The sequence below is a fragment of the Hyla sarda genome, chromosome 6, assembly GCF_029499605.1.
Source record: "Hyla sarda isolate aHylSar1 chromosome 6, aHylSar1.hap1, whole genome shotgun sequence".
Taxonomy (NCBI): Eukaryota; Metazoa; Chordata; class Amphibia; order Anura; family Hylidae; genus Hyla; species Hyla sarda.
Genome location: NC_079194.1, coordinates 62,154,891 through 62,180,457, shown reverse-complemented (window position 1 = coordinate 62,180,457; position 25,567 = coordinate 62,154,891). Strand labels below are relative to the sequence as shown.

Below are 25,567 nucleotides of genomic sequence, written 5' to 3'. Positions count from 1 at the left end.
TTGCCCAACATCCTGCTACATCACCTGAGCACAGTAAACACTGACTTAGAACTTATTCACATTTCCGCAATGAGAGACGTACGTCTGGTGCCAAAAACCGGATCTCATCCTCATCCTTTTTTTTTTCCTTAGAGATGTAAATGAGACATTAAACTAAAGTTAAAAGTCATGTGATCAATAAGTGCTGCGTATTAACATCGGGCCCTTATCCCAATGTATTTAGGATCTGTATGTCTTCTGTACAGTGGTCCCTCAAGTTACAATATTAATTGGTTCTGGGACGACCATTGTATGTTGAAACCATTGTATGTTCAGACCATAACTCTATGGAAACCTGGTGATTGGTTCTGAAGCCACCAAAATGTCATCCAAAAATAGGAAAAAAGTGAGAATTAAAGAAAAATAAGTAGATAATTAATATAGATAAAGCAAATCCTTACATATAAAAGTAATAAAGATCTGCTGGGAGCTGTAAATCACTGTCTATGTCAGTGTTTCCTAAGCAGGGAGCCTCCAGCTGTTGCAAAACTACAACTCCCAGCATGCCTGGACAGCCAAAGGCTGTCCGGGCATGCCGGGAGTTGTAGTTTTGTAACAGCTGGGGGAACCCTGCTTGGGAAACACTGGTCTATGTAGAGGACAGGAGCTTCTTCGGGGTCCTGTACAGAACACGCAATGTCCTAAAAAAGTAAAATGGATCCGCCCTCACCTGGTGTCCAAAGGAGCAGCTAACCCTGGTACAGGTAAAGTGTACAGAACATGTAATACCTCCCCGTACTGTAGGGGGCGCTACCAGACACCAGTCAGTGCATACACTTCAGTAATACAGGGGTTTTACCAGTGAAATGTCCATTCTGATTGGTCAGATCTTTCAGCCATTGAAACGTTTTACAGATCTGGACTGTCTGTAGCATTGTATGTTGAGTCTGGTTTCAAGTTACAATGGTCCAGAAAAGACCATTGTATGTTGAAACTATTGAATGTTGAGGCCATTGTAAGTTGAGGGATCACTGTATATGATCGCTCCCCAAGTCTGTGTTGTTCTGTGTAGCTATTCAGACACCAATATTACTGCTATGTATTTTTTTTAATTCATTCTTTATTTATAGATATATTTTATGAAGGGTGTTTGTTCACGGAAATAAAATAGCGGACCTATACTGTTCATCTATGCATTACATGGGTATGACATCAGTTTTATAGGCCATTATTTGTTTCTGCACTAAAGTAAAAAAATATGGATTAAATTTTATCAGAAAAACAATGGAATAACATAGGGCTACGGGCATGATATTAGCACAGTACTGACTTAAAGGGGTACTCCACTGGAAAAAAAAAATTTTTATAAATAAACTGGTGCCAGAAAGTTAAACAGATTTGAAAATGACTTCTATTAAAAAAAATCTTAATCCTTCCAGTACTTATCAGCAGAGGTCTATGATCCACAGGAAGTTATTTTCTTTTTGAATTTCCTTTCCGTCTGACTACAGTGCTCTCTGCTGACACCTCTGTCCATATCAGGAACTGTCCAGAGCAGGAGAGGTTTGCTATGGGGTTTTGCTTCTACTCTGGACAGTTCCTAAAATGGACAGAGGTGTCAGCAGAGGGCACTGTGGTCAGACAGAAAGGACATTCAAAAAGAAAAGAACTTCCTGTGGAGCATACAGCAGCTGATAAGTACTGGAATGATTACGATTTTTAAATAGAAGTTATTTACAAATCAGTTTAACTTTCTGGCACCAGTTGATTTAGAAAAAAATGTTAGTACCCCTTTAACTATGATACAATACAATCTAAATACAGACAATCTATATTTGATGTCAGTATATTATTTATACCACCACTTATATTTGACCTTCTTGCTTTTTTTTTTTGTTAAGACCCTCAATGGGCTTCGTATACTCTGGGTGTCTTTTTGTGTGTGACCTGCTGTGGTATTCACCGGAATATGTCCGAAATCAGCAAGGTGAAGTCTTTGACTATGGCCAACTGGGAAGAGGAGCAGACTGAGGTAATGGAACCATTTTCTTCCATCATTTAATCTCTATTTCTCTTCCGTACGTCTTTGTTATAGAAAAGGATATCTAAGGATATTAATTTGATCTATAATTTATTCTTCTGTTCTTGGAAACAACTATAAAAACATGTATTCGAGAAGATAATAACATAAAATAGGCCTCTACAGCACTGAAAAATGTAAAAGCTCAATAAACTGTCCCAAAAGCTTACTATATGTGCTTTGTTGTGTATATCACCATTAAAGTGGAAAAAATAATTTTAGGCTAAGGTAATATTATACATAACATTGAGTAAGAAGTGGGTTGCAAATATTAAGGTTGTACCTGGATTACACAATCCAAAGTGTGAATGATAGGATATCACTGGGATATTCCATCACTTAATGATCCCCCCTAATTGTGAGAACAAAGAGTGCTCTGTCCCCTGTTTTTTTTAAATCAGATATGTTTATTGAACATTTTCAGAAAAAAATATAAACAAACACGATAACATCTCCCCCAACCGAAGTAGAGGTGCCAAAAAACACAAAAGGACCGTTCAAGAAGCTTCAAGAAGTTTTAGATTGAAGGGGGTTCAACCACTGGGACCCCCGCTATCTCCTGTATGGCGCACTCGGCTCTCTTCAGGAACGGAGCCTTACAACCACCGCACAATGGGAGAGCCGAAGATAGCCGAACGTCTCTCCCATAGATATATGTGGAGGGGGATGTCAGATACCTCTTTGTCCGTGGGTTGGCACGCCCCACTCATGGGAAGAGGCGGGTCACACACAGGAGATCGCAGGGGGTCCTAGAGGTCAGACCCCCCGCAGTCTAAAACTTATTCCCTATCCTTTAGATAGAGGTTATGTTTTTAATATATAAATCCATTAAAGGGGTTCTCCGGTGCTTACACATCTTATCCCCTATCCAATGGATAGGGGATAAGATGCCTGATCGCGGGAGTCCCGTCGCTGGGGACCCCCGGGATCTTTCACGCGGCACCCGGTTTGTAATCAGTCCCCGGAGCGTGTTTGCTCCGGGTCTGATTACGCACGACCACAGGGCCGGCGGCGTGTGACGTCACGTCTCCGCCCCCGTGTGACGTCACACTCCGCCCCTCAATGCAATGCAATGACAGCTATCACGCCCCCTCCCGTAGGCTTGCATTGAGGGGCGGAGCGTGACGTCACACGGGGGAGGAGGCGTGCCATCACACGCCGCCGGCCCTGTGGTCGTCCGTAATCAGACCCGGAGCAAACACGCTCCGGGGACTGATTACAAACGGGGTGCCGCGTGCAAGATCCCGGGGGTCCCCAGCGTTGGGACTCCCGCGATCAGGCATCTCATCCCCTATCCTTTGGATAGGGGATAAGATGTGTAGTCACCGGAGTACCCCTTTATTAAACAACACCGCCTCAATCCAATACCTCCGAAACTTGAGGAATAATTGACAATTCTGTGCAATTGATGACTAGCACAGACAAACCCCCAAACTGGTCTTGTAAAGAGCTTTACTGCACATTGTATGCACACCCTAATATAGTAATAATGAACATCTAGTATGAAAATATATCATATGTATGCATGTAATAATAGTTCCCAAAGAATCAGAATAGGATTTGTTTTAAAATATACTTTGTAAGCTATGAAAAGCTTTCTTGCGTGGCTGGACACATACCAAAAGCTGGAGCTGAAGGTCATAAGTTTGAAGAAAGTGGACAGCGTGTTTGTGAAGCTTGTTGATAATAATGTGCCTCATATTTTGGAGGGCAATAGTTTAGGAAAAAGGTGGTGTTAAAGAGAATTAAATACAAGGGCTGCTTAATAGCTTTCGTCCCAGGGTAAACACAAAAAATGTTAATGTTCATTTTTAGCCAAATTTTTTGAAGCTGCTGCATGTGGGTATATGGTTCGTGCTCTGTGCTTCTACTATAGTATAGGAGCATTGTCGTATCTGTCTTGGTATATGAATGCGGATCTAGTCTGATCCTCATGTGGGTTCAGCAAAAATGTATTATATATCATATTCATGAGTGATAGCTTATGTTCACAATATACAGATTTATTGTAATACTTCTGCTATGGAAAAATCCATGTCTTATGATTAATAATGTTGTTCTTCCAGAATGTGCACATCATTTTTGCAGAAATGTCTGCAATAGTCTCATTCACATAAAAGGGGTATCCACGGAGTGAGACTGGTGTCTAGATTTCTGCAAAAGGTCTGCAGCATATAAATACAGCAAAACCTCTCATGGGAAGTAAAACCTAAATTGCAAGGAAAGATAATCTGTTCTGCAGAACTGTGACACCCTGACGAACACAGTGAACAGGACCAGAAGCCCAAGTTCCTTTCATTGTGTCATGGCCATGGTGGGGTCAGGGGCGTAGCTAGAAATCACAGGGCCCTGATGCAAAAAATTGTCCTGGGCCCCCCTACCCCTCGACGAACCCCTTAGCCGGCCTCAACCGCACAAAGATAATAATGACTAACAGGCAGGTGCCGGACTGGGGCGAAAAATAGGCTCGGCATTTTAAAAAAAAGTAGCCCATTTTTATGGATCCGACTGCTTAGACCCCCACCAATCACCTTGGTTCAAGGGGCTCTCCAGCTGTTATAAAGCTACAACTCCCATCGTGTCTGGAGATCCTCAGGCATTATGGAAGTTGTTTTGCAACAGCTGGAGAGCCACAGATTGGGTCAGACAGAACACACAGTGATATCAGTGACCTGAGTGACATCTTCTCTGTTGTCTTTTCTTTCTCATCTTGCCCAGGCACCAGGTCTTCTTCCAGCTTCATCTTCTCTGCATAGTCTGACGGCCGGACATCATTGATTCCTCAGCTTGTCAGCAGATGCTCATTCTCTATATAAAGACATTAATCATTATTATCCTGCCAAATATTGTGTCCCCTGAATATAAATACTGCCAGAAACTGTACCCCCTGAATATAATAATGCCAGAAACTGTACCCCTGAATATAATACTACCACCCACTGTACCCTCTAAATATATTATTGTCACACACTGTACCCCCTGAACATAATATTGCCACACACTGTACCCTCTAAATATATTATTGCTACACACTGTACCCCTGAATATAATACTGCCAACCAGTGTACCCCCTGAACAAAATACTGCCACACACTGTACCCTCTAAATATATTATTGCTACAAACTGTACCCCCTGAAGATAATACTGCCACACACTGTACCTTCTAAATATAATATTGCTACACACTGTACCCCTGAATATAATACTGCCAACCAGTGTACCCCCTGAATATAATACTACCACCCACTGTACCCTCTAAATATATTATTGCTACACACTGTACCCCTGAATATAATACTGCCAACCAGTGTACCCCCTGAATATAATACTACCACCCACTGTACCCTCTAAATATATTATTGCTACACACTGTACCCCCTGAACATAATACTGCCACACACTGTACCCTCTAAATATATTATTGCTACACACTGTACCCCTGAATATAATACTGCCAACCAGTGTACCCCCTGAATATAATACTACCACCCACTGTACCCTCTAAATATATTATTGCTACACACTGTACCCCTGAATATAATACTGCCAACCAGTATACCCCCTGAATATAATACTACCACCCACTGTACCCTCTAAATATATTATTGCTACACACTGTACCCCCTGAACATAATACTGCCACACACTGTACCCTCTAAATATATTATTGCTACACACTGTACCCCTGAATATAATACTGCCAACCAGTGTACCCCCTGAATATAATACTACCACCCACTGTACCTTCTAAATATATTATTGCTACACACTGTACCCCTTGAACATAATACTGCCACACACTGTACCCTCTAAATATATAATTGCTACACACTGTACCCTCTGAATATAATACTGCCAACCAGTGTACCCCCTGAATATACTACCACCCACTGTACCCTTTAAATATATTATTGATACACACTGTACCCCTGAATATAATACTGCCACACACTGTACCATCTAAATATATTATTGCTACACACTGTACCCCCTGAACATAGTACTGCCACACACTGTACCCTCTAAATATATTATTGCTACACACTGTACCCCTGAATGTAATACTGCCAACCAGTGTACCCCCTGAATATAATACTACCACCACTGTACCCTCTAAATATATTATTGCTACACACTGTACCCCCTGAACATAATACTGCCACACACTGTACCCTCTAAATATATTATTGCTACACACTGTACCCTCTGATTATAATACTGCCAACCAGTGTACCCCCTGAACATAGTACTGCCACACACTGTACCCTCTAAATATATTATTGCTACACACTGTACCCCTGAATGTAATACTACCAACCAGTGTACCCCCTGAATATAATACTACCACCACTGTACCCTCTAAATATATTATTGCTACACACTGTACCCCTGAATGTAATACTGCCAACCAGTATACCCCCTGAATATAATACTACCACCCACTGTACCCTCTAAATATATTATTGCTACACACTGTACCCCCTGAACATAATACTGCCACACACTGTACCCTCTAAATATATTATTGCTACACACTGTACCCCTGAATATAATACTGCCAACCAGTGTACCCCCTGAATATAATACTACCACCCACTGTACCTTCTAAATATATTATTGCTACACACTGTACCCCTTGAACATAATACTGCCACACACTGTACCCTCTAAATATATAATTGCTACACACTGTACCCTCTGAATATAATACTGCCAACCAGTGTACCCCCTGAATATACTACCACCCACTGTACCCTTTAAATATATTATTGATACACACTGTACCCCTGAATATAATACTGCCACACACTGTACCATCTAAATATATTATTGCTACACACTGTACCCCCTGAACATAGTACTGCCACACACTGTACCCTCTAAATATATTATTGCTACACACTGTACCCCTGAATGTAATACTGCCAACCAGTGTACCCCCTGAATATAATACTACCACCACTGTACCCTCTAAATATATTATTGCTACACACTGTACCCCCTGAACATAATACTGCCACACACTGTACCCTCTAAATATATTATTGCTACACACTGTACCCTCTGATTATAATACTGCCAACCAGTGTACCCCCTGAACATAGTACTGCCACACACTGTACCCTCTAAATATATTATTGCTACACACTGTACCCCTGAATGTAATACTGCCAACCAGTGTACCCCCTGAATATAATACTACCACCACTGTACCCTCTAAATATATTATTGCTACACACTGTACCCCTGAATGTAATACTGCCAACCAGTGTACCCCCTGAATATAATACTACCACCACTGTACCCTCTAAATATATTATTGCTACACACTGTACCCCCTGAACATAATACTGCCACACACTGTACCCTCTAAATATATTATTGCTACACACTGTACCCTCTGATTATAATACTGCCAACCAGTGTACCCCCTGAACAAAATACTGCCACACACTGTACCCTCTAAATATATTATTGCTACAAACTGTCCCCCTGAATATAATACTGCTACACACTGTAACCCCTGAGTAAAATACTTCCACAAACTGTATCTTCAGTATATAACCCTGCCACACACTGTTCCCATAATAATAATACTGTCACACAGTGTTTATCCATAGTCCATCTGAATCCCACCCCTGCACTGTCCTCCTCCAGACACATTTATCCTCCTCCAGGCTTCTCTGTCACCGCCCCCCCCCCCCAAGACCCCTACATCCTTACCCTAGTCATTACCTCATACACCGCCACCCACAACCCCCTGGCACCCCATCCTCAGTCTCCTCCTTATCACCTCATACATCACCCCCCAGCCCCCCCGTACCCCATCCTCAGTCTCCTCATACACCGCCACCCAGTCCAACCCCCCTGCACCCCATCCTCAGTCTCCTCATTATTCAATCCCCCCTGAACCTCATTCTCAGTCTCCTCATCCCCTCATACACCATCACCCAGTCCAACCCCCCACCACCTCATCCTCAGTCATCCTCAGTCAAACTGGGCGCTCCTGTATCCCAGCCGGACCAGGCCTGTATCTAATTCATTTCATTGAGCCGACCGGAGTCAAATGGTGACTCTGGTCGGCTAATTTTTGCCCCATATCTGGTTTTGTGACTGGGCCTAAAGCCGCGGCATACTACGGGGGCAAAAATGAACCGACCGGAGTCACCATTTGACTCCGGTCGGCTCATTGAAATTTTCGCTCCCTCCAGCCGTATCCGGTTCTCGTACGGTAGAATCGTAGTGTGAACCCACCTAGCATGGCCAGTGCACAATGTACAGAAGCAAGGCTTTTGGCTCCAGATATTGTGTTCATCAGGGTGCCACAGCTCAGCCAAACATCTGATCGTCAGGGGTGCTGGGTTTTGGCAGTTGGCACTACTGACCAGATATTGATGGCCTAACCTGAACTCTCCGCCCTTAGAAAACCAGCTCCTATGGTGTTTATTCCACTCAGTCACAGTTCATATGGTAAAGATGGCTTGTTGCCTTTGGAGATTAAAATTTTTTTTCTTCAGACAGTTGGGATGTCTCCTTTTCTTTTAAGGGGTTTCCACATGGAACATCTTTTCCTGAAGAGAATGCCTGGAGTGCATGCAGACCCTGTGCTCCATGCAGCTAGGCAATTCGGGGATTAGTTCTGGAGATCACTAGGGGTCCCAGCTGTAGGGGGTACGTCACGGCCACACACCACTGGTGACATCACGTTCACGCCCCCTCAATGCAAGTCTATGGGAGGGGGTGTGACGGCTGTCCCGCCGCCTCCCATAGACTTGCATTGAGGGGGCATGGCCGTGATGTCACGAGCCTCCGCCCTGCATCGCCAGTCATCCGGCACAGAGCGAAGTTCTCTCCCTGCACTGGATGTCTGGGGGTGCCACAGCCGAGATCGCGGAGGTCCCGCCGCTGGGGATGTTTTTTATCCTTTTCGATAGGGGGCAAGATCTCGGCGGAGTACCCCTTTAATGTCTCAGTTTGCACCTGTTTTTTCCAATCCGTTTTTGATCCATTATTACTTCTGAGCATGCTCAGAAGAGGTGTGAGGAACCAGGAAGTAGCCAGATAATAATAAAAAAAGAAAATAAACGGATAAAAAACTGACGCAACAGGATGCTACTTAAAGGAGTACTCCAGTGGAAAAATTTTGTTTTTTAAATCAACTGGTGCAAGAAAGTTAAACAGATTTGTAAATGACTTCTATTAAAAAATCTTTACCCTTCCAGTACTTTTTAGCGGCTGTGTGCTACAGAGGAAATTCTTTTCTTTTTGAATTTCTTTTTTGTCTTGTCCACAGTGCTCTCTGCTGACACCTCTGTCCGTGTCAGGAACTGTCCAGAGCAGCATAGGTTTGCAATGGGGATTTTCTCCTGCTCTGGACAGTTCCTGATACGGGCATCAGGTGTCAGCAGAGAGCACTGTGGACAAGACAAAAAAAGAAATTCAAAAAGAAAAGAATTTCCTCTGTAGCATACAGCTGCTAAAAAGTACTGGAAGGGTAAAGATTTTTCAATAGAAGTAATTTACAAATTTGTTTAACATTTAATATATGGCAGATGCCACAAAGTAGAATTCCTAATACCTCAGAGGTAGATGTTGGGAAATTCTCCTGGTGTAGACACTCAGAGGTCTATGCGTAGATCTTCGGTATAACAAAGGAATGTCCATCTCCAAGTGCGGTAAAACAACAGATACTTTATTGTAGGATCATCGGATACAAACTTGCATCAGGCAGGAGCCGACACGTTTCGGACCATTACAGGTCCTTAGTTGATGCCATGACTAAGGACCTGTAACGGTCCGAAACGCGTCGGCTCCTGCTTGATGCAAGTTTGTATCCGCTGATCCTACAATAAAGTACCTGTCGTTTAACCGCACTTGTCGCTGGACATTCCTTTGTTATACCGTTGATCCGGTCCGGGGACGCTGCCGGCTAGTCCGTGCGCTGGTCCTGGAACCACGAGGGAGAGAGCTGTCCACACACAGTGTTGCTATGAGTAGATCTTCATCGCAGTCATATGTCATTGCTTTGATTTACTAACTTAAATTCTTGAACTTTCAGTTTCTTGACAGACAAGGCAATAATGCAGCTAAAGCGAAATATGAGGCTCATGTTCCCATCTATTACTACAGACCCACACACGCGGACTGCCAGTAAGAACACTTATCACAATTATCTTTCCATATCTTTCTTTTTTCTGCTTTTTATATCTTGTGTTATTATAAGTTGTGTTATGATAAGATGAAACTACAATGAAATTGTTATTAAAATAAACCTGGAAGTTATTTAATTTTTTTGTAACAGTTTTATAGATAGTGTTAGGTCATGTAAATAATGTTATTGCTTGACTAGTCCTGAAGCATGAATGTTGTCTTTCCGGTAGAACGAGTTTTGTAATACATTCTGGCTGCAGTATCGATGGTCATGCTGTTAGGATGTGCTCACAAGTGTCATATTTAGGGTACATTCACACACATTTTGGCAATACGACAGCCGGACCTGGCTGCCATATTGCCAAAACGTGGTGTGAATGTACCCTTAGGGTACGTTCACACAGCTGATTTTTTTTGCGGGTTTTCCACTGCTTATTTGAAAGGGGGCGGGCTCTTCTCGGCTGTCTGCTGCAGATTTTCCACGGAGGAATTTACGCTGCAGAAAATCCGCCGCAAGCACCATTTTAATCAGTAGGGACTGCGGCGGATTTTCCTCAGCGTAAATTCCGCCACGGAAAATCTGCTACGGACAGCCGAGAAGAGCCCGCCCACTTTCAAATACACAGTGGAAAACCCGCAAAAACAAATAGCGTGTGAACGCACCCTTAATCGCATTTAGTTAAAGAATCAGCCTGAAGAAATTTGCACTAGGACTTCTGCCTTGGATATGCAGTCTAAGGCTATGTTCACACTATGGAATGTCCACACGGAAAATCTCCGGCAAAATCACACGATGCCGGCATATTATGCTGACATCTGCAGTCTTCGGAATGTCCGCACAGATGCCCACAGTTTTCTGAATGTCCGCACAGAGATTTTCCGTGCAGGTTCATTCTTTCTGTGGACATGGAATTTCTGCGCCAGAAACATAGAGCACGGAAATTCCACCCTGTGCACAGTTTAGCAAAATCCCATTGAATTCAACAGGACTCTACTGCTCCGAAATCTCTGCGCTGGAATACTTAACAGAAATTCCAAAGTGTGAACATGGCCTAAGGATGCGTTCACACGTGTATTGTTGCTGCAGATGCTGCTGCCCATGGACTTCAGTGAGCAGCAAAATCTGCTGAAGCAAGTCTGCAGCAGATCTGCAGCAGAAAATACACACGTGTGAACGAGCCCTATGACTAGTTACATAGCAAAATTTTCGCATGTAATTCCCCATAAATTTATAGCCAATGCGCTTCAAGGGATTCCACAGTCCCATTCACACTTCAGAATTTCCGCATCGGTCTTTCCACACAACTATAAGGCATGTCTTTATTTTTTGCGGAATTCGGCTGCACAATCCCATTGAAGTCAATGGGGCTTGAATTTCTGCTCAAAATGCGGAATTGGTGCGGAATGTATTCAGAAATCTATTCTGCACCTGCTGGTATAAGAAAAAAGAAGAGGCCAACACAGGGGCGCCTCGTGTATTATCGCTTGGGCTAGTGAAGGCCAACACAGGTGCGCCTCGTGTATTATCGCTTGGGTTAGTGAAGGCCAACACAGGGGCGCCTCGTGTATTATCGCTTGGGTTAGTGAAGGCCAACACAGGGGCGCCTCGTGTATTATCGCTTGGGCTAGTTAATAAAAAAGCAAGGGGCGACTAGAAAGCCGCTCACCTTAGAGCAAGTGAACACTTGCGTATACCCCACTTACGGGGTTATAATAATGTCTGGAACAGCTGCTGTGCCTAAGGTCGCAGGAAGAGAAAAAATCCTGAACAGGTGCTGCTGTTTCCAAGAAGAGTGAATAAAAATAAAAGCCAGAGAATCAGGAATACAAAACACTGGAGGGTTTATTGAATATAAAACAACAAACAGAGATTACGTGTTTCGGGGGAGCCACCCCCTTCTTCAGATCAGTATACAAGAATGTGGGAACATGCAGGTTATATATAGGTACAAAAAGGTGCCCAAATTGTAATAAGAGGTATAATATTCAGAAATTTTCAGAACATATCCAGAAATAAAGTACAGTTAAGTGAATGTAAAGAAAAACCTGTGGTAATACATTCCATTATAAAAATCCCAAACACTGAGGCAGAAACAGAAATTGATTCCTGTACAGACAGCACTAACATCCGATCCGATTAATTTACAAATCTGTTTAACTTTCTGGAGCCAGTTGATATACAAAAAAAAGTTTTTTTCCTGGAATACTCCTTTAAAAAGGACACATTTTAAGTGTACAGTGGTCCCTCAACATACGATGGTAATCTGTTCCAAATGAACCATCGTTTGTTGAAACCATCGTATGTTGAGGGATCCGTGCAATGTAAAGAATAGGAAGTTGTACTCACCTGTCCCCGCCGCTCCGGACCGTCACCGCACGTCACTGCTGCCCTGGATGTTGCGCTCCATCGCTGTCGCCGCCTCCTCGTGATGTTCCCGACGCTCTGGAATGCCTCTGCTGCCCGGGATCGTCGCTCTCATGTCGCCGTCATCACGTCACTACGCACGCCGCTCCTATTGCATGGAGAGCGCCGGCGATGCAGGGGATCCCGAAGAGGACGCTCCGGAGCCCCGAGGACAGGTAGGACACCATCACCGGAGCACACGGGGCACCGTAAACGGCTATCCGGTGGCAGCTGAAGCAGTCTGCACTGCCGCATGGCCGTTTATGCGATGGCCCCGACATACAAAAGCATCGTATGTTGATGCTGCTCTGAGAGGCCATCGCATGTTGAAATTATCGTATGTCGCGGCCATCGTAGGTCGGGGGGTCACTGTACTGTGGAATCATGCAGAATTCATCAGGAAACTGTGGAATTCTGCACGAATTCCACAAAGGCTGAAAAGACGCAGAACTCCAGCCAAATTAATGCGGATGCGGAATTCATGAATCCAAGCGGAAATTCCGCCGTGTGAACATAGCCTAAGTGTCTGATAGTTCTCATTTCCATAGTGGAATTTTGCAATGCCAAATGTGCAGACATTTTCTGTTGTGTGTGAATTAGGTCTCCATTCACAGGAATAGCATGTGGATGGGCAAATGCTCTACTCTTCAGTCAGTCTCATATGAGTGTATCACAGAGAGTCCCACCTCTCACTACAGAAATGGCCCACTATGCCAAGTCAGTTTTTCTAGCAATGATTTATTTATGGTGTGCCAACAAAAGGAGAGTTACATTTTTCCCCCGGAGGACTCCACATATATGGATTCGGCCCTGTTTATTTGCATACACTTGCATGTTTGAACATTTCTTTATTCACTTCAGTGATCCCCATCATCAATGATGTTGTATTGAACCCCCCAAGCAGTAAACAACAAAAAAATTATGATTTTACTTCCTTGTGCTTCATGTCATATGATGCATTCTTGCTCTGCATAGTTAACTCTTTCTATGTTCTTTTCAATCTTTCTGTTATTTGCAGTGTTTTGCGAGAACAGTGGATCCGGGCTAAATATGAACGAAAACAGTTTATGAAAAAGGAAGGTTCTGATGGTTTTTCTGGTGGTAAGGAGGAATGGAGAACACAGCATGAGCATGTTATCATGAATAATTACATTACAATATAGACATGGCAGCTGTTCACTCCGCAGTTGGCTATATGTAAGGCGGGAAGTCTTCTATGGCATGGCAATCACAGTCTTGTGTATTTCATCAAAAATAAGCTAAAATCTTAGTGTTGGCTGCTAAAGGGATTACTTAAATCATAAAAATGTAGCTAAATTATAATATATGCATATTTTAATCAAGCATGATCCTACAGTAAATAAGTAATTTAATATAATAATAATAATTATTATTATTATTCAGATTGTTGTGATAGCGACCTCTATGCCTGGCCTGAATAAGCAGATATAACCACTGCGGACAATCCTTATCAGATAGCTGAACTCACCAATACTGTTTTCATCCAAAAGCAGGTTTATTCTGTACATCAAACAACAGGAATACAGCAGAATGAATGGATTTCAGTATTATGCGGTCAAAAGATGATGCTTTCCTTAGCTTAGCATGCAGAATACATGAGTCCCTGTTACATGTGGCAGATACAGGCAGCCATGACACAGGAAGTGATGCACTAAGCAGGGGTGTGGTTACATACAAAGGAAATGAGTCATAGCTTTCAGGAGAGAGAAACATGAGCATTACCAAAAAAGGCCACAAGGTAGCAGCAAATAACTAACCATAGAAAAATCCTTTGGAAATGGATCAAAGAATAAACTATATAAATTCCATCTACAATAATGAGAATATTAACTGTGTAACAGCACACTCCCCGTCTGGCATTGTAAATGTCACTATTTTATATCATAACGGTAATTACACAATAGCAAATAAACAACAGTGCAATTTGCTTGATGTCTTGAGAACCTTGAGTTCTGATGAAAGTCTTTACAGTCCCTTGTTTTGCAACTTTCACCTCTACCTTGCGTACTTTACCGCCATCACTAGGAATGCTCTTTACATTATGTCCCATAGGCCACTCGATTATTTCGGCTTGTTGATCCTTGAGCAGAACGAGATCTCCAATTGTTATGTTAGGGTTCAGGCGTTGCCATTCCTGTGTCTTTGCAGAGAAGAAAGATACTCCATCTTCCATCGATTCCAGAAGCAGTTGGTCATAGCACAATTTTCCTGCTTTAAAGTTTCCAAGTGGAACAGGAATGGACCCAAGCTTCTGGGTAAGCAGAGTAGCTGGGGTAAGGATAGTTGGGTTCTCTGGATCTTTGCCAGGTTCTAGAATACTGAGGACATCAGCTGTGGTTTCTTCTTGCTGATCCAGCTGGAATTCAGGACCTGTTATCCAAGAAGAATTAGCAAAGGCACTTGAAGACACTGGCCAGGTGGCATGATCTGCAGGATTAATTTCAGATGGGACATAATGCCACTGTTCAGGTTTAGATGATTTCCTGATTCTTTCAACACAGTTGCTAACATACAAATAGAAACATTTAGTCTGGTTGTATATGTAGCCCAGAACAACTTTGCTGTTTGTGTAGAATTTGGTGTCATCTATCAGAATGTCCAGCTCACGTAGTATGAAATCTGCAATTTCTACAGCTAGAACAGTCCCACAAAGTTCAAGCCTAGGGGTTGTGTGCTCTGGCTTAGGTGCTAACTTAGCTTTCCCAAACAGAAAACCTATGTGGGTTTGATTAGAAGAGTCTCTTACCTTGAGGTAGGCAACAGCTGCTATGGCCTCAGTAGATGCATCTGAGAAAATGTGAAGCTCTTTTCTCTGACTTGTAGCAAGGGAAGCTGAAGTGTAGCAGCGTGGAATACGGATTCCATCTAAGGCACGTGGTGATTGTTTCCAGAAATCCCACTTGGAAAGCTTGTCTGTTGGCAATGGAGCGTCCCAATCTTTAATAGTCTCTGAGAACTGTCTAAGCAAGGATTTGCCTTGTATGGTGATGGGAGATACAAATCCCATTGGATCATATAGGCTGTTCACTACTGACAGAACACCACGCTTGGTAAATGGCTTGTCTGCAGAGCTGACTTGAAAGCCGAAGGTGTCCTTTGATAAGTCCCATCATAGGCCCAGACTTCTCTGTTCAGGTGACATATCCATCCCCAGGTTTTGGTCTTTAAACCCTGTGGCATGATCGTCAGGTTGAAAGGCTTTCATAACGGCAACACGATTTGAGGCAATCTTGTGTAGTCTGAGGTTAGCCTCAGATAGCATACCTTGTGTCCTTTGGAGCAGATCTATGGCTTCTTCATCCGGAGTCTTCAACTAACAAGGCTATTTTGTTGTCATCACTTGTAGTACTACAGAAAGAAAGGGAGGGGGGCTCAGCTAGAGAGATATATATGAACCTGGGTGCTTAACCAACATTATATGAAGCCAACACTGCAACAAACCCAGAAATAATGTACAAATGGAAGCACACCAAAGATGATACAATTAGTACAAAATATAGCAATCTTTATTAGGAGCACATGATTTACATAGCAAAAAAAACACAACACAATAATGATAGACATAAAGAAAATATGATTAAAACCATTTAAAAAGGCCCGTATCGGGCCACACCACAGAGATGAGACATAGTATTTGTCTCATCGGGACCTGGGCAAAAGAAATGTAATTCCCCTACCACAAATAAGGTGATAATAACACCCTATGCCCCCGCCTGACCTAACTCACACAAGCACATGATAAAGTGACATATGCACAATGCGCAAAATGAACCTGTATACAGAGGTGTCACAATGAATATCAGATATGACAGGGAATCTCTAGAACTGAATTGCCAAGCAGTCAATAAATGTGAACAAATGAACTAGAGATGCCAAAAAAAAAAATGCCTAGATACGGTCAGATGGGAGGCAAGGCCTGCACAAGGTGGGAACAAATATCACCCATACGCCCAGGTCCGAAGAACCTCCACGCGTTCCGTCACTGAGTGACTTCCTCAGGAGTGTCACTCAGTGACGGAACGCGTGGAGGTTCTTCGGACCTGGGCGTATGGGTGATATTTGTTCCCACCTTGTGCAGGCCTTGCCTCCCATCTGACCGTATCTAGGCATTTTTTTTTTGGCATCTCTAGTTCATTTGTTCACATTTATTGACTGCTTGGCAATTCAGTTCTAGAGATTCCCTGTCATATTGTTACGCCGAGCGCTCCGGGTCCCCGCTCCTCCCCGGAGCGCTCGCCACATCCTCGCTACTGCAGCGCCCCGGTCAGATCCACTGACCGGGTGCGCTGCGATACCGCCTCCAGCCGGGATGCGATTCGCGATGCGGGTGGCGCCCGCTCGCGATGCGCACCCCGGCTCCCGTACCTGACTCGCTCTCCGTCGGTCCTGTCCCGGCGCGCGCGGCCCCGCTCCCTAGGGCGCGCGCGCGCCGGGTCTCTGCGATTTAAAGGGCCACTGCGCCACTGATTGGCGCAGTTGTTCTAATTAGTGTGTTCACCTGTGCACTCCCTATGTATACCTCACTTCCCCTGCACTCCCTCGCCGGATCTTGTTGCCATTGTGCCAGTGAAAGCGTTTCCTTGTGTGTTCCTAGCCTGTGTTCCAGACCTCCTGCCGTTGCCCCTGACTACGATCCTTGCTGCCTGCCCCGACCTTCTGCTACGTCCGACCTTGCTCTTGTCTACTCCCTTGTACCGCGCCTATCTTCAGCAGTCAGAGAGGTTGAGCCGTTGCTAGTGGATACGACCTGGTTACTACCGCCGCTGCAAGACCATCCCGCTTTGCGGCGGGCTCTGGTGAATACCAGTAGTAACTTAGAACCGGTCCACTAGCACGGTCCACGCCAATCCCTCTCTGGCACAGAGGATCCACCTCCTGCCAGCCGAATCGTGACACATATCTGATATTCATTGTGACACCTCTGTATACAGGTTCATTTTGCGCATTGTGCATATGTCACTTTATCATGTGCTTGTGTGATTTAGGTCAGGCGGAGGCATAGGGTGTTATTATCACTTTATTTGTGGTAGGGGAATTACATTTCTTTTGCCCAGGTCCCGATGAGACAAATACTATGTCTCATCTGTGTGGTGTGGCCCGATACGGGCCTTTTTAAATGGTTTTAATCATATTTTCTTTGTGTCTATCATTATTGTGTTGTGTTTTTTTTGCTATGTAAATCATGTGCTCCTAATAAAGATTGTTATATTTTGTACTAATTGTATCATCTTTGGTGTGCTTCCATTTGTACATTATTTCTGGGTTTGTTGCAGTGATCACTTGTAGTACTAAACACTACCGTACCTAGGTTGTCATAACAAAGGACAGGAGTAGCATGCTGTACTTGGATGATGTCAAGAGGCTTCTCCTTTACTTCATAATGGTGAGGGCATCATTTGAAGTGGGAGACACGTCCATTCCCCAACATGTAAGTTTTCAAGGAGCGGATCTCAGATGACATACGCTTCCTGCCCAAGCATACATTGCCCACTATTACCCAGCCTAGGTCAAGTCTTTGTGCATAAGGGCGTCGTCATGTCCATCACACTGGTCACATACTTTATTTACTCTGAGAATGTCTCTTCCTAGCAGGACCAAAATGTCAGCACTCGTGTCCATTGCAGGAATCTCATCAACAAGGTGCCTTAAGTGATGATGGTGATATGCGGTTTCTGGAGTGGGAATCTCTTCCCCTTTGTCTGTTATCTGTCACACTCAAATAATGTTGGTAGGGGTATGCCCTCTCCCCCCTTGATGTGAGAGACCATGAACCCATCGACCATTGTGCCAAAGGTCTCTACACGACCAGAACAGGTTCTGAGAGTATACGGTGTGGCATGACCCTCTATGCCAAAGATCTCAAAGAATTTAGGCTTAACCAGAGATCTGTTGCTCTGTTCATCTATTATGGCATACATCCTAGTAGCTTTCTCAGGATGGTCCTTCGGGTATATCTTGACTAGGCATACCTTGGTGCAGCATTTGTGATCCAAGCCTTCTCCACAGACTTCTGTGCATGAAGAGAGAACATTATCTTTGGCTGGAGCATGACCTTGTTGCTTCCCGCCATGATTTGAGGCAGTGGAGGAGGTAGGTGGCTGCACAGCACTTGAAGCATATTCCAAGTTTCTGGAGAATCTCCCTGTGCTTTGTAAAGCCTTTGCCCTAAGCCCACGACATTTCTTAAGAGGGTGAGGCTTCTTGTGAATAGGACACTGGCGATTAGGGTCTTTATCTTTGTCATCCACAACGCCCTGATCACTAGGTGAGGTAGTGGAGGAATAGAGGTCTGTCCTCTTGACAGATAATGCTTTATTAATGTCTCTACGCTTAGATGCTGTGTTATCATACCTTGATGATGATGAGGATGAAGGAGGCAGGGTTCACTGTAGCTGAAGCAGGGGTCGTTTCTCATCCAAGCTTGATCACTAATGAACCTTCAAAAGTATGAGAATGTAGGAAAAGATACATTATTGTCTCTATTGTACTTTGAGCCCTGTTGTGCCCATTTCTCTTGTAGGCCATATGGCAGTTTAGACACCACTGGGTTGACACCATGAGCGGTGTCCAGGAAGCTTAGTCCAGGTAGACGTGGATCTGTCTTTGCCAACTCTAGCTCCATGAGGAGGTCACTTAGATCTTGCAGCTTGCGATAGTCTTTGTTTGCTAATTTTGGGAAGTTTTGCAGTCTCTTGAATAGAGCGCTTTCTATGGCTTCAGAGCTACCATGGGTTTGCTCAAGTCTTGCCCATGCAGCAGAAAGACCTGCATCTGGGTGGTCAACGTGTACTGTTCTCAGTCTTTTAAAATGATCTGCAGATTCTGGTCCTAGTCACTTTATGAGCAAATCAAGTTCTCCTTTAGCAGCAATAGCAACGTTGAAGGTTGATCTCCAGGCCCTGTAGCTCTCTGCACAATCATCAAACCTTGAGAGGCTAGTGTTAATGAGCTCACGGCATACCATATATCTGGCAAAGTCATTAAAATCTGATTTCTCACTCTTTTTTACCAAAGTAACTTGTGGAATCCCTTGGATGTGAAAGTTCTCTAGTGATGTAGGGTGAGGTTTACCAGGATAAAATGATGTAACATGAGCGTTTAACTGTGGTCTAGTCTCTAAGGCTTGTGATGGCTGTGACTTGAGTTGCAGCTTGTCACTGGAAGTCACATTGTTGTTGGCAGGAGTTGATGTGGTTTTCTTCATAGAAGTACTTGTGTTGACTTGAAGAGGCTCAGGCATATGGCGTTTAGAGGTCTCAGTGTTTAGAGTCAGAACAGTGTTGTTAGTAGGAGGTATAGGAGATGACTCTGTATCTTTGCAAATGTTCTGCTTTAGTACGTATTCACTGGTGGGTTCAACTGGATCTTCCAGTTCTGCTGGGATAAGACAGTCTGAATTAGTGCTTTGTCCCATTGCTTGTTCAAGGATTTTCAGCCTTGCCAAGGAAGCTGCTTCCTCCCCTTCCATTTGCAGAATCTTTATTTGGAAATCTGCCTCTGCTTGTTGAGCTACCTTGCGTGCTTCTACCGCTGCTGGCTGAGCTACCTTTTGTGCTTCTACCTCTGCTTGCTTTCTGGTAAAAGAGATTTGCGCCTTTTTTGCTTCTCCATCAGCATGGGCCTCAATTAGCTTGTTGCTTAATGTTGAATTTCTGGAGTGAGGGGATCGAGAAGAAAGTGCAGTGCGCTTGGTTGAGGTGAATCTGTGAGATCTGGTCTCCAGCAGTTGAGAAATGCAGAGTTCTGCCTTAGGCTAAGTTTCCACTTGTGTTTTTTTCTGGCAGTTTTTGGATATCTGCCGTTGCAGTTTTTGAGCCAAAGCCAGAAATGTAGTCAAAAGGAATAGGACATATAAAGGAAGGACTTACACTTCTCCTCCCTTATGGATCCACCTTTGACTTTGGCTCAAAAACTGCAGTGGCAGTTTTCCAAAAACTGCCAGAAAAAAAACATTAAGCTTAGCATTTTGCACTGTGAGATCTCTTTGTTGGTTCAGTGCACTGGTTCACTGGTTCTGGTCAGTTCTGCTGAAGAATCCTCTATATTAGAGTCCTGCAAGAAAGCTGAGTATTTTACAGACAGCCGCTGGTAGCGTTCATACGCAGCAAATAGGTGGTTTTATAGAGTCTCTTAATTCCGCCAGTTGATCATTAAAGTTTGACAAAACTGACATGCAGTGTGAGGTTCTGTCCCAGAGGTCTGACAGATTACTGGAGAACTCATCTTTAATGGCTTCATAGTTTTCCCCTGAGCTTCTGTGTCGGTATTATTGTACGTTTGGGTCTTACACTCTGTTTAGTAATATCTGTCGGATCTGTTCCCTGTACGACTGCCGGTTCGATGGCTTGATGTATCTGTGTTGATTCGGCCATAAAAGAGTATTCAGAGCCTTGTCTAGAATTTTTTTTTACTGTTTTGCGAAAAATGGTATTGTCTCTTTAAGAAGACGAACAGGAGCTTAGACAGGTGAGGTAACACAGTTCAATGTAGAGACCATGTGCTTCACAAGATGGCGGATGGCAATGAGCTTGATTGCAGATTAGGCGCACACATATACACAGCAGGCTGTAGGAATTCTATGGATCTTTTGAGTATTCTGACTCAAATTGTTGTCATAGGATCTATCCCTTGTAAGACCTCTATACCTGGCCTGAATAAGCAGATATAACCACTGCGGACAATCCTGATCAGATAGCTGAACTCACCAATACTGGTTTCATCCAAAAGGTGGTTTATACTGTACATCAAACAACAGGATGAATGGATATCAGTATTATGCGGTCAAAAGATGATGCTTTCCTTAGCTTAGCATGCAGAATACATGAGTCCCTGTTACATTTGGCAGATACAGGCAGCCATGACACAGGAAGTGATGCACTAAGCAGGGGGTGTGGCTACATACAAAGGAAATGAGTCATAGCTTTCAGGAGAGAGAAACATGTGCAATACCAAAAAAAGGCCACAAGGTGGCAGCAAATAACTACCCATAGAAAAATCCATAGGAAATGGATCAAAGATAAAACTATGTAAATTCCATCTACAATAATGAGAATATTAACTGTGTAACAGAACAATAATAATATAATAATATATATCTTTTATTCATTGTTATTAAAGGGAAATTAAAAGGTTTTCCAAGCTTAGAAAAATGTAAAGTACCTCTGTGTGTCTGAGTGCTCTTCAGATGATGCCACCCTAACTCATTTTTATTTGCACATCTATATACAGCACAGTAGCTTTAATACTGCTGGGGCTTGTTGTAGGTGAGATAACAATATGAAGGATTACAGTTACTCTGGTTCCTCTTTCATTACTAAAATTACTAGCTTTGCACCCAACACAGACACAGACTCATCTACTGATATTATTGCTCTGCTGCCCAGCGTGTGAAACACCATCCCTCCTGCGACATAGAAGCAAGGAAGCAAGGAGATAAGAGGTGTGATGTCATTACTAGGTAGGTAGGGGGGCAGAGTGGTGATAACCATAAGTGCACGACATAACACAAGGAGGATGTAAACACCAGGAGCATGGTCATGTGACTTCATGTGTGACTGGATTACAGAGGCATTGAAGTTAATAACAGTATATAAGTAAGTGACTAATGCATTTAAACCATTTACACATGTTTTTTTTTTTTTATTAGAAAACCCCATTAATAATAACAATAAGAATTGTATTAAAAAAAAACTTTGATGTAGACAGAAGTCATGTTTCTCATTTCAGGTGTCAAGGAAGGAATCTTATTCAAGCGAGGAAGAGATAATGGACAGTATTTGGCAAGGAAGTTTGTCCTGACTGAGATAGATGGTACCTTGAAGTATTTCATAAAGCCTGACGTAAGTATCATTGAGGAGGGTATGAACAAAAATCATATATATATATATATATATATATATATATATATATATATATATGTTGTTTATATTAAATATACAGATATTGTTATAACAGTGTAGATATTATGTAGTGACAAAACAGGCATTTAATATAATAGCCATGCTGTGACCACACGATCCAACAAATGCTCAAAAAGTGTCTGTTTGGCATCCACGTTTCCTATACATTAGCATACATACCTTTTTTTTCCACTGCATAGAAGACCCTAGCATGCTCTGCTTTTCTATATACTGTAGTTGACCACTGCAAAAGAAATAATATAGCAAAGCAACCCATCAGAATATTTCTTCAATTTTTGAAAAATAAAAAGAAGCGATCTGATTGGTTGCTGTGGACAACTGCTCCACTTTTCCTCTGCACAGGTTTTGATAAATCGTCCTGTATACTGTAGCAGCCAGGAATCAGCATAAGGCTACTATGGTGACATGGGTATGCCGGTGGACCCTATGGCTCTGTGGTAGAGATGAGCGAACTTACAGTAAATTCGATTCGTCACGAACTTCTCGGCTCGGCGGTTGCTGACTTTTCCTGCATAAATTAGTTCAGCTTTCAGGTGCACCCGTGGGCTGGAAAAGGTGGATACAGTCCTAGGAGACTCTTTCCTAGGACTGTATCCACCTTTTCCAGCCCACCGGAGCACCGGAAAGCTGAACTAATTTATGCAGGAAAAGTCAGCATCCGCCGAGCCGAGAAGTTCGTGACGAATCGAATTTACTGTAAGTTCGCTCATCTCTACTCTGTGGCCTAGACGCAACTGCAACTACTGCAACCCCTATAGCTTAACCGCTGCGTCTATAGGAAACCATTCTTTGCATAAATGTTTGTAAGAATCTAATATTGTTGATTCTTTATATTATAGGCAAAGGAACCAAAGGCTGTAATTAAAATAGACAGTATTAATGCCATTTTTCAGCCAGAGAAGATGAAACACACCAATGGTTTACAGATCACATATGTCAAAGACAACAAAGCAAGAAACTTATTTGTGTACCACAATGATGGGCAGGTGAAGTAAACAGAACTATCGCTTGTATAATCAGTATAACCGATGCCAGAAAGGGGCAGTGTAAAGACAATAATGTCTTTATTGGGGTAGAGCTGGTGGACAGGTTTTCTTTTTCAGTATCTTAAAGGGGTACTCCGACCCTGAGACATCTTATCCCCTACCCAAAGGATAGGGATAAGATGTCTCACCGCAGGGGTCCCGCTGCTGGGGACCCCCGCAATCTTGTATTCGCCACCTACCTGTTTGAGCTGCACGCCGCGGTGCCAGCTCACATACAGCCTGGTGGCAACCACGGGGCTGGATTATCGTGATGTCACGACTCCGCCCCCGTGTGACATCACCCCCGCCCCCGCTATGCAAGTCTATGAGAGGGGGCGTGACTGCCGTCACGCCCCCTCCCATAGACTCGCATAGCAGGGGCGGGGGGTGATGTCACACGGGGGCGGAGTCGTGACATTACAATACTTCGGCCCTGTGGTTGCCACCCGGCTGTTTGTGAGCTGGCACCGCGGCGTGCAGCTCAAACAGGTGGGTGGCGAATACAAGATTGTGGGGGTCCCCAGCGGTGGGACATCTTATTCTCTGTCCTTTGGATAGGGGATAAGATGTCTCAGGGCCAAAGTACCCCTTAAATAATTTAGAAACTTGAACATAAGACTGATGTTAATAGGTTTAGTTATATTGTATTTATTTCATCATATTTATTTATTTATTTACCAAGTTATAGTTCTGTAAGTTATAGCTTGTATTATTGTCCTGCAGGCTTTTAAGGCTCTTTTTTAACTGAATGTGTGTACAGAAATTGTGTACCTGATTTGCATTTTGGAAATTTCTTTTTACCAGGTATGGCATATCCAGTGTAGTGAACAAGGAGAACTCTGGGAAAATGTAAGGATAGGGCATAAGTATCAGATCCTCCCCTTCCAGCAATCTCTTGCACGGGGCCCCGGCTCTCCTCCTGAATCGGGCATGTCGACCACCGCAAAAAGTGGCGGCCTACACGCCTCCTCAGTGCAGCTCTATGGGATAGTGTATAAGTTTTACAGTCATGGCCGTAAATGTTGGCACCCCTGACATTTTTCAAGAAAATGAAGTATTTCTCACAGAAAAGGATTGCAGTAACACGTGTTTTGCTATACACATGTTTATTCCCTTTGTGTGTATTGGAACTAAACCAAAAAAGGGAGGAAAAAAAGCTAATTGGACATAATGTCACACCAAACTCCAAAAATGGGCTGGACAAAATTGTTGACACCCTTTCAAAATTGTGGAAAAATAAGATTGTTTCAAGCATGTGATGCTCCTTTAAACTTACCTGGGGAAAGTAACAGGTGTGGTCAATATAAAAATCACACCTGAAAGCAGATAAAAAGGAGAGAAGTTCACTTAGTCTTTACATTGTGTGTCTGTGTGTACCACACTAAGCATGGACAACAGAAACAGGAGAAGAGAACTGTCTGAGGACTTGAGAACCAAATTTGTGGAAAAATATCAACAAACTCAAGGTTACAAGTCCATCTCCAGAGATCTAGATTTGCCTTTGTCCACAGTGAGCAACATTATCAAGATGTTTGCAACCCATGGCACTGTAGCAAATCTCCCTAGGCATGGACGGAAGAGAAAAATTGATGAAAGGTGTCAACGCAGGATAGTCCGGATGGTGGATAAGCAGCCCCAAACAAGTTCCAAAGATATTCAAGCTGTCCTGCAGGCTCAGGGAGAATCAGTGTCAGCGCAAACTATACGTCGACATTTAAATGAAATGAAACTCTATGGCAGGAGACCCAGGAGGACCCCACTGCTGACACAGAGACATAAAAAAGATAACTACATTTTGCCAAAATGAACTTGAGTAAGCCAAAATCCTTCTGTGAAAACGTCTTGTGGACAGATGAGACCAAGATAGAGCTTTTTGGTAAAGCACATCATTCTACTGTTTACCGAAAATGGAATGAGGCCTACAAAGAAAAGAACACAGTATCTACAGTGAAATATGGTGGAGGTTCAATGATGTTTTGGGGTTGT

At 43.3% G+C, this 25,567-nt stretch overlaps 1 protein-coding gene across 3 annotated transcripts in view; it reads left to right on the top strand.

Moving 5' to 3' along the window:
- LOC130275684 (arf-GAP with dual PH domain-containing protein 1-like) overlaps nt 1–25,567 on the top strand; it is a 114,372-nt gene that overhangs the window by 68,185 nt on the left and 20,620 nt on the right. For all 3 annotated transcript variants that reach the window (XM_056523920.1, XM_056523919.1, XM_056523918.1), the window contains exons 2-6: nt 1,881–2,011; nt 10,120–10,211; nt 13,634–13,716; nt 22,363–22,475; nt 23,396–23,542. In XM_056523920.1, the coding sequence (XP_056379895.1) occupies nt 1,949–2,011; nt 10,120–10,211; nt 13,634–13,716; nt 22,363–22,475; nt 23,396–23,542 (498 nt within the window). In that variant the 5' untranslated portion in view covers nt 1,881–1,948. The remainder of the gene's footprint in view (nt 1–1,880; nt 2,012–10,119; nt 10,212–13,633; nt 13,717–22,362; nt 22,476–23,395; nt 23,543–25,567) is intronic.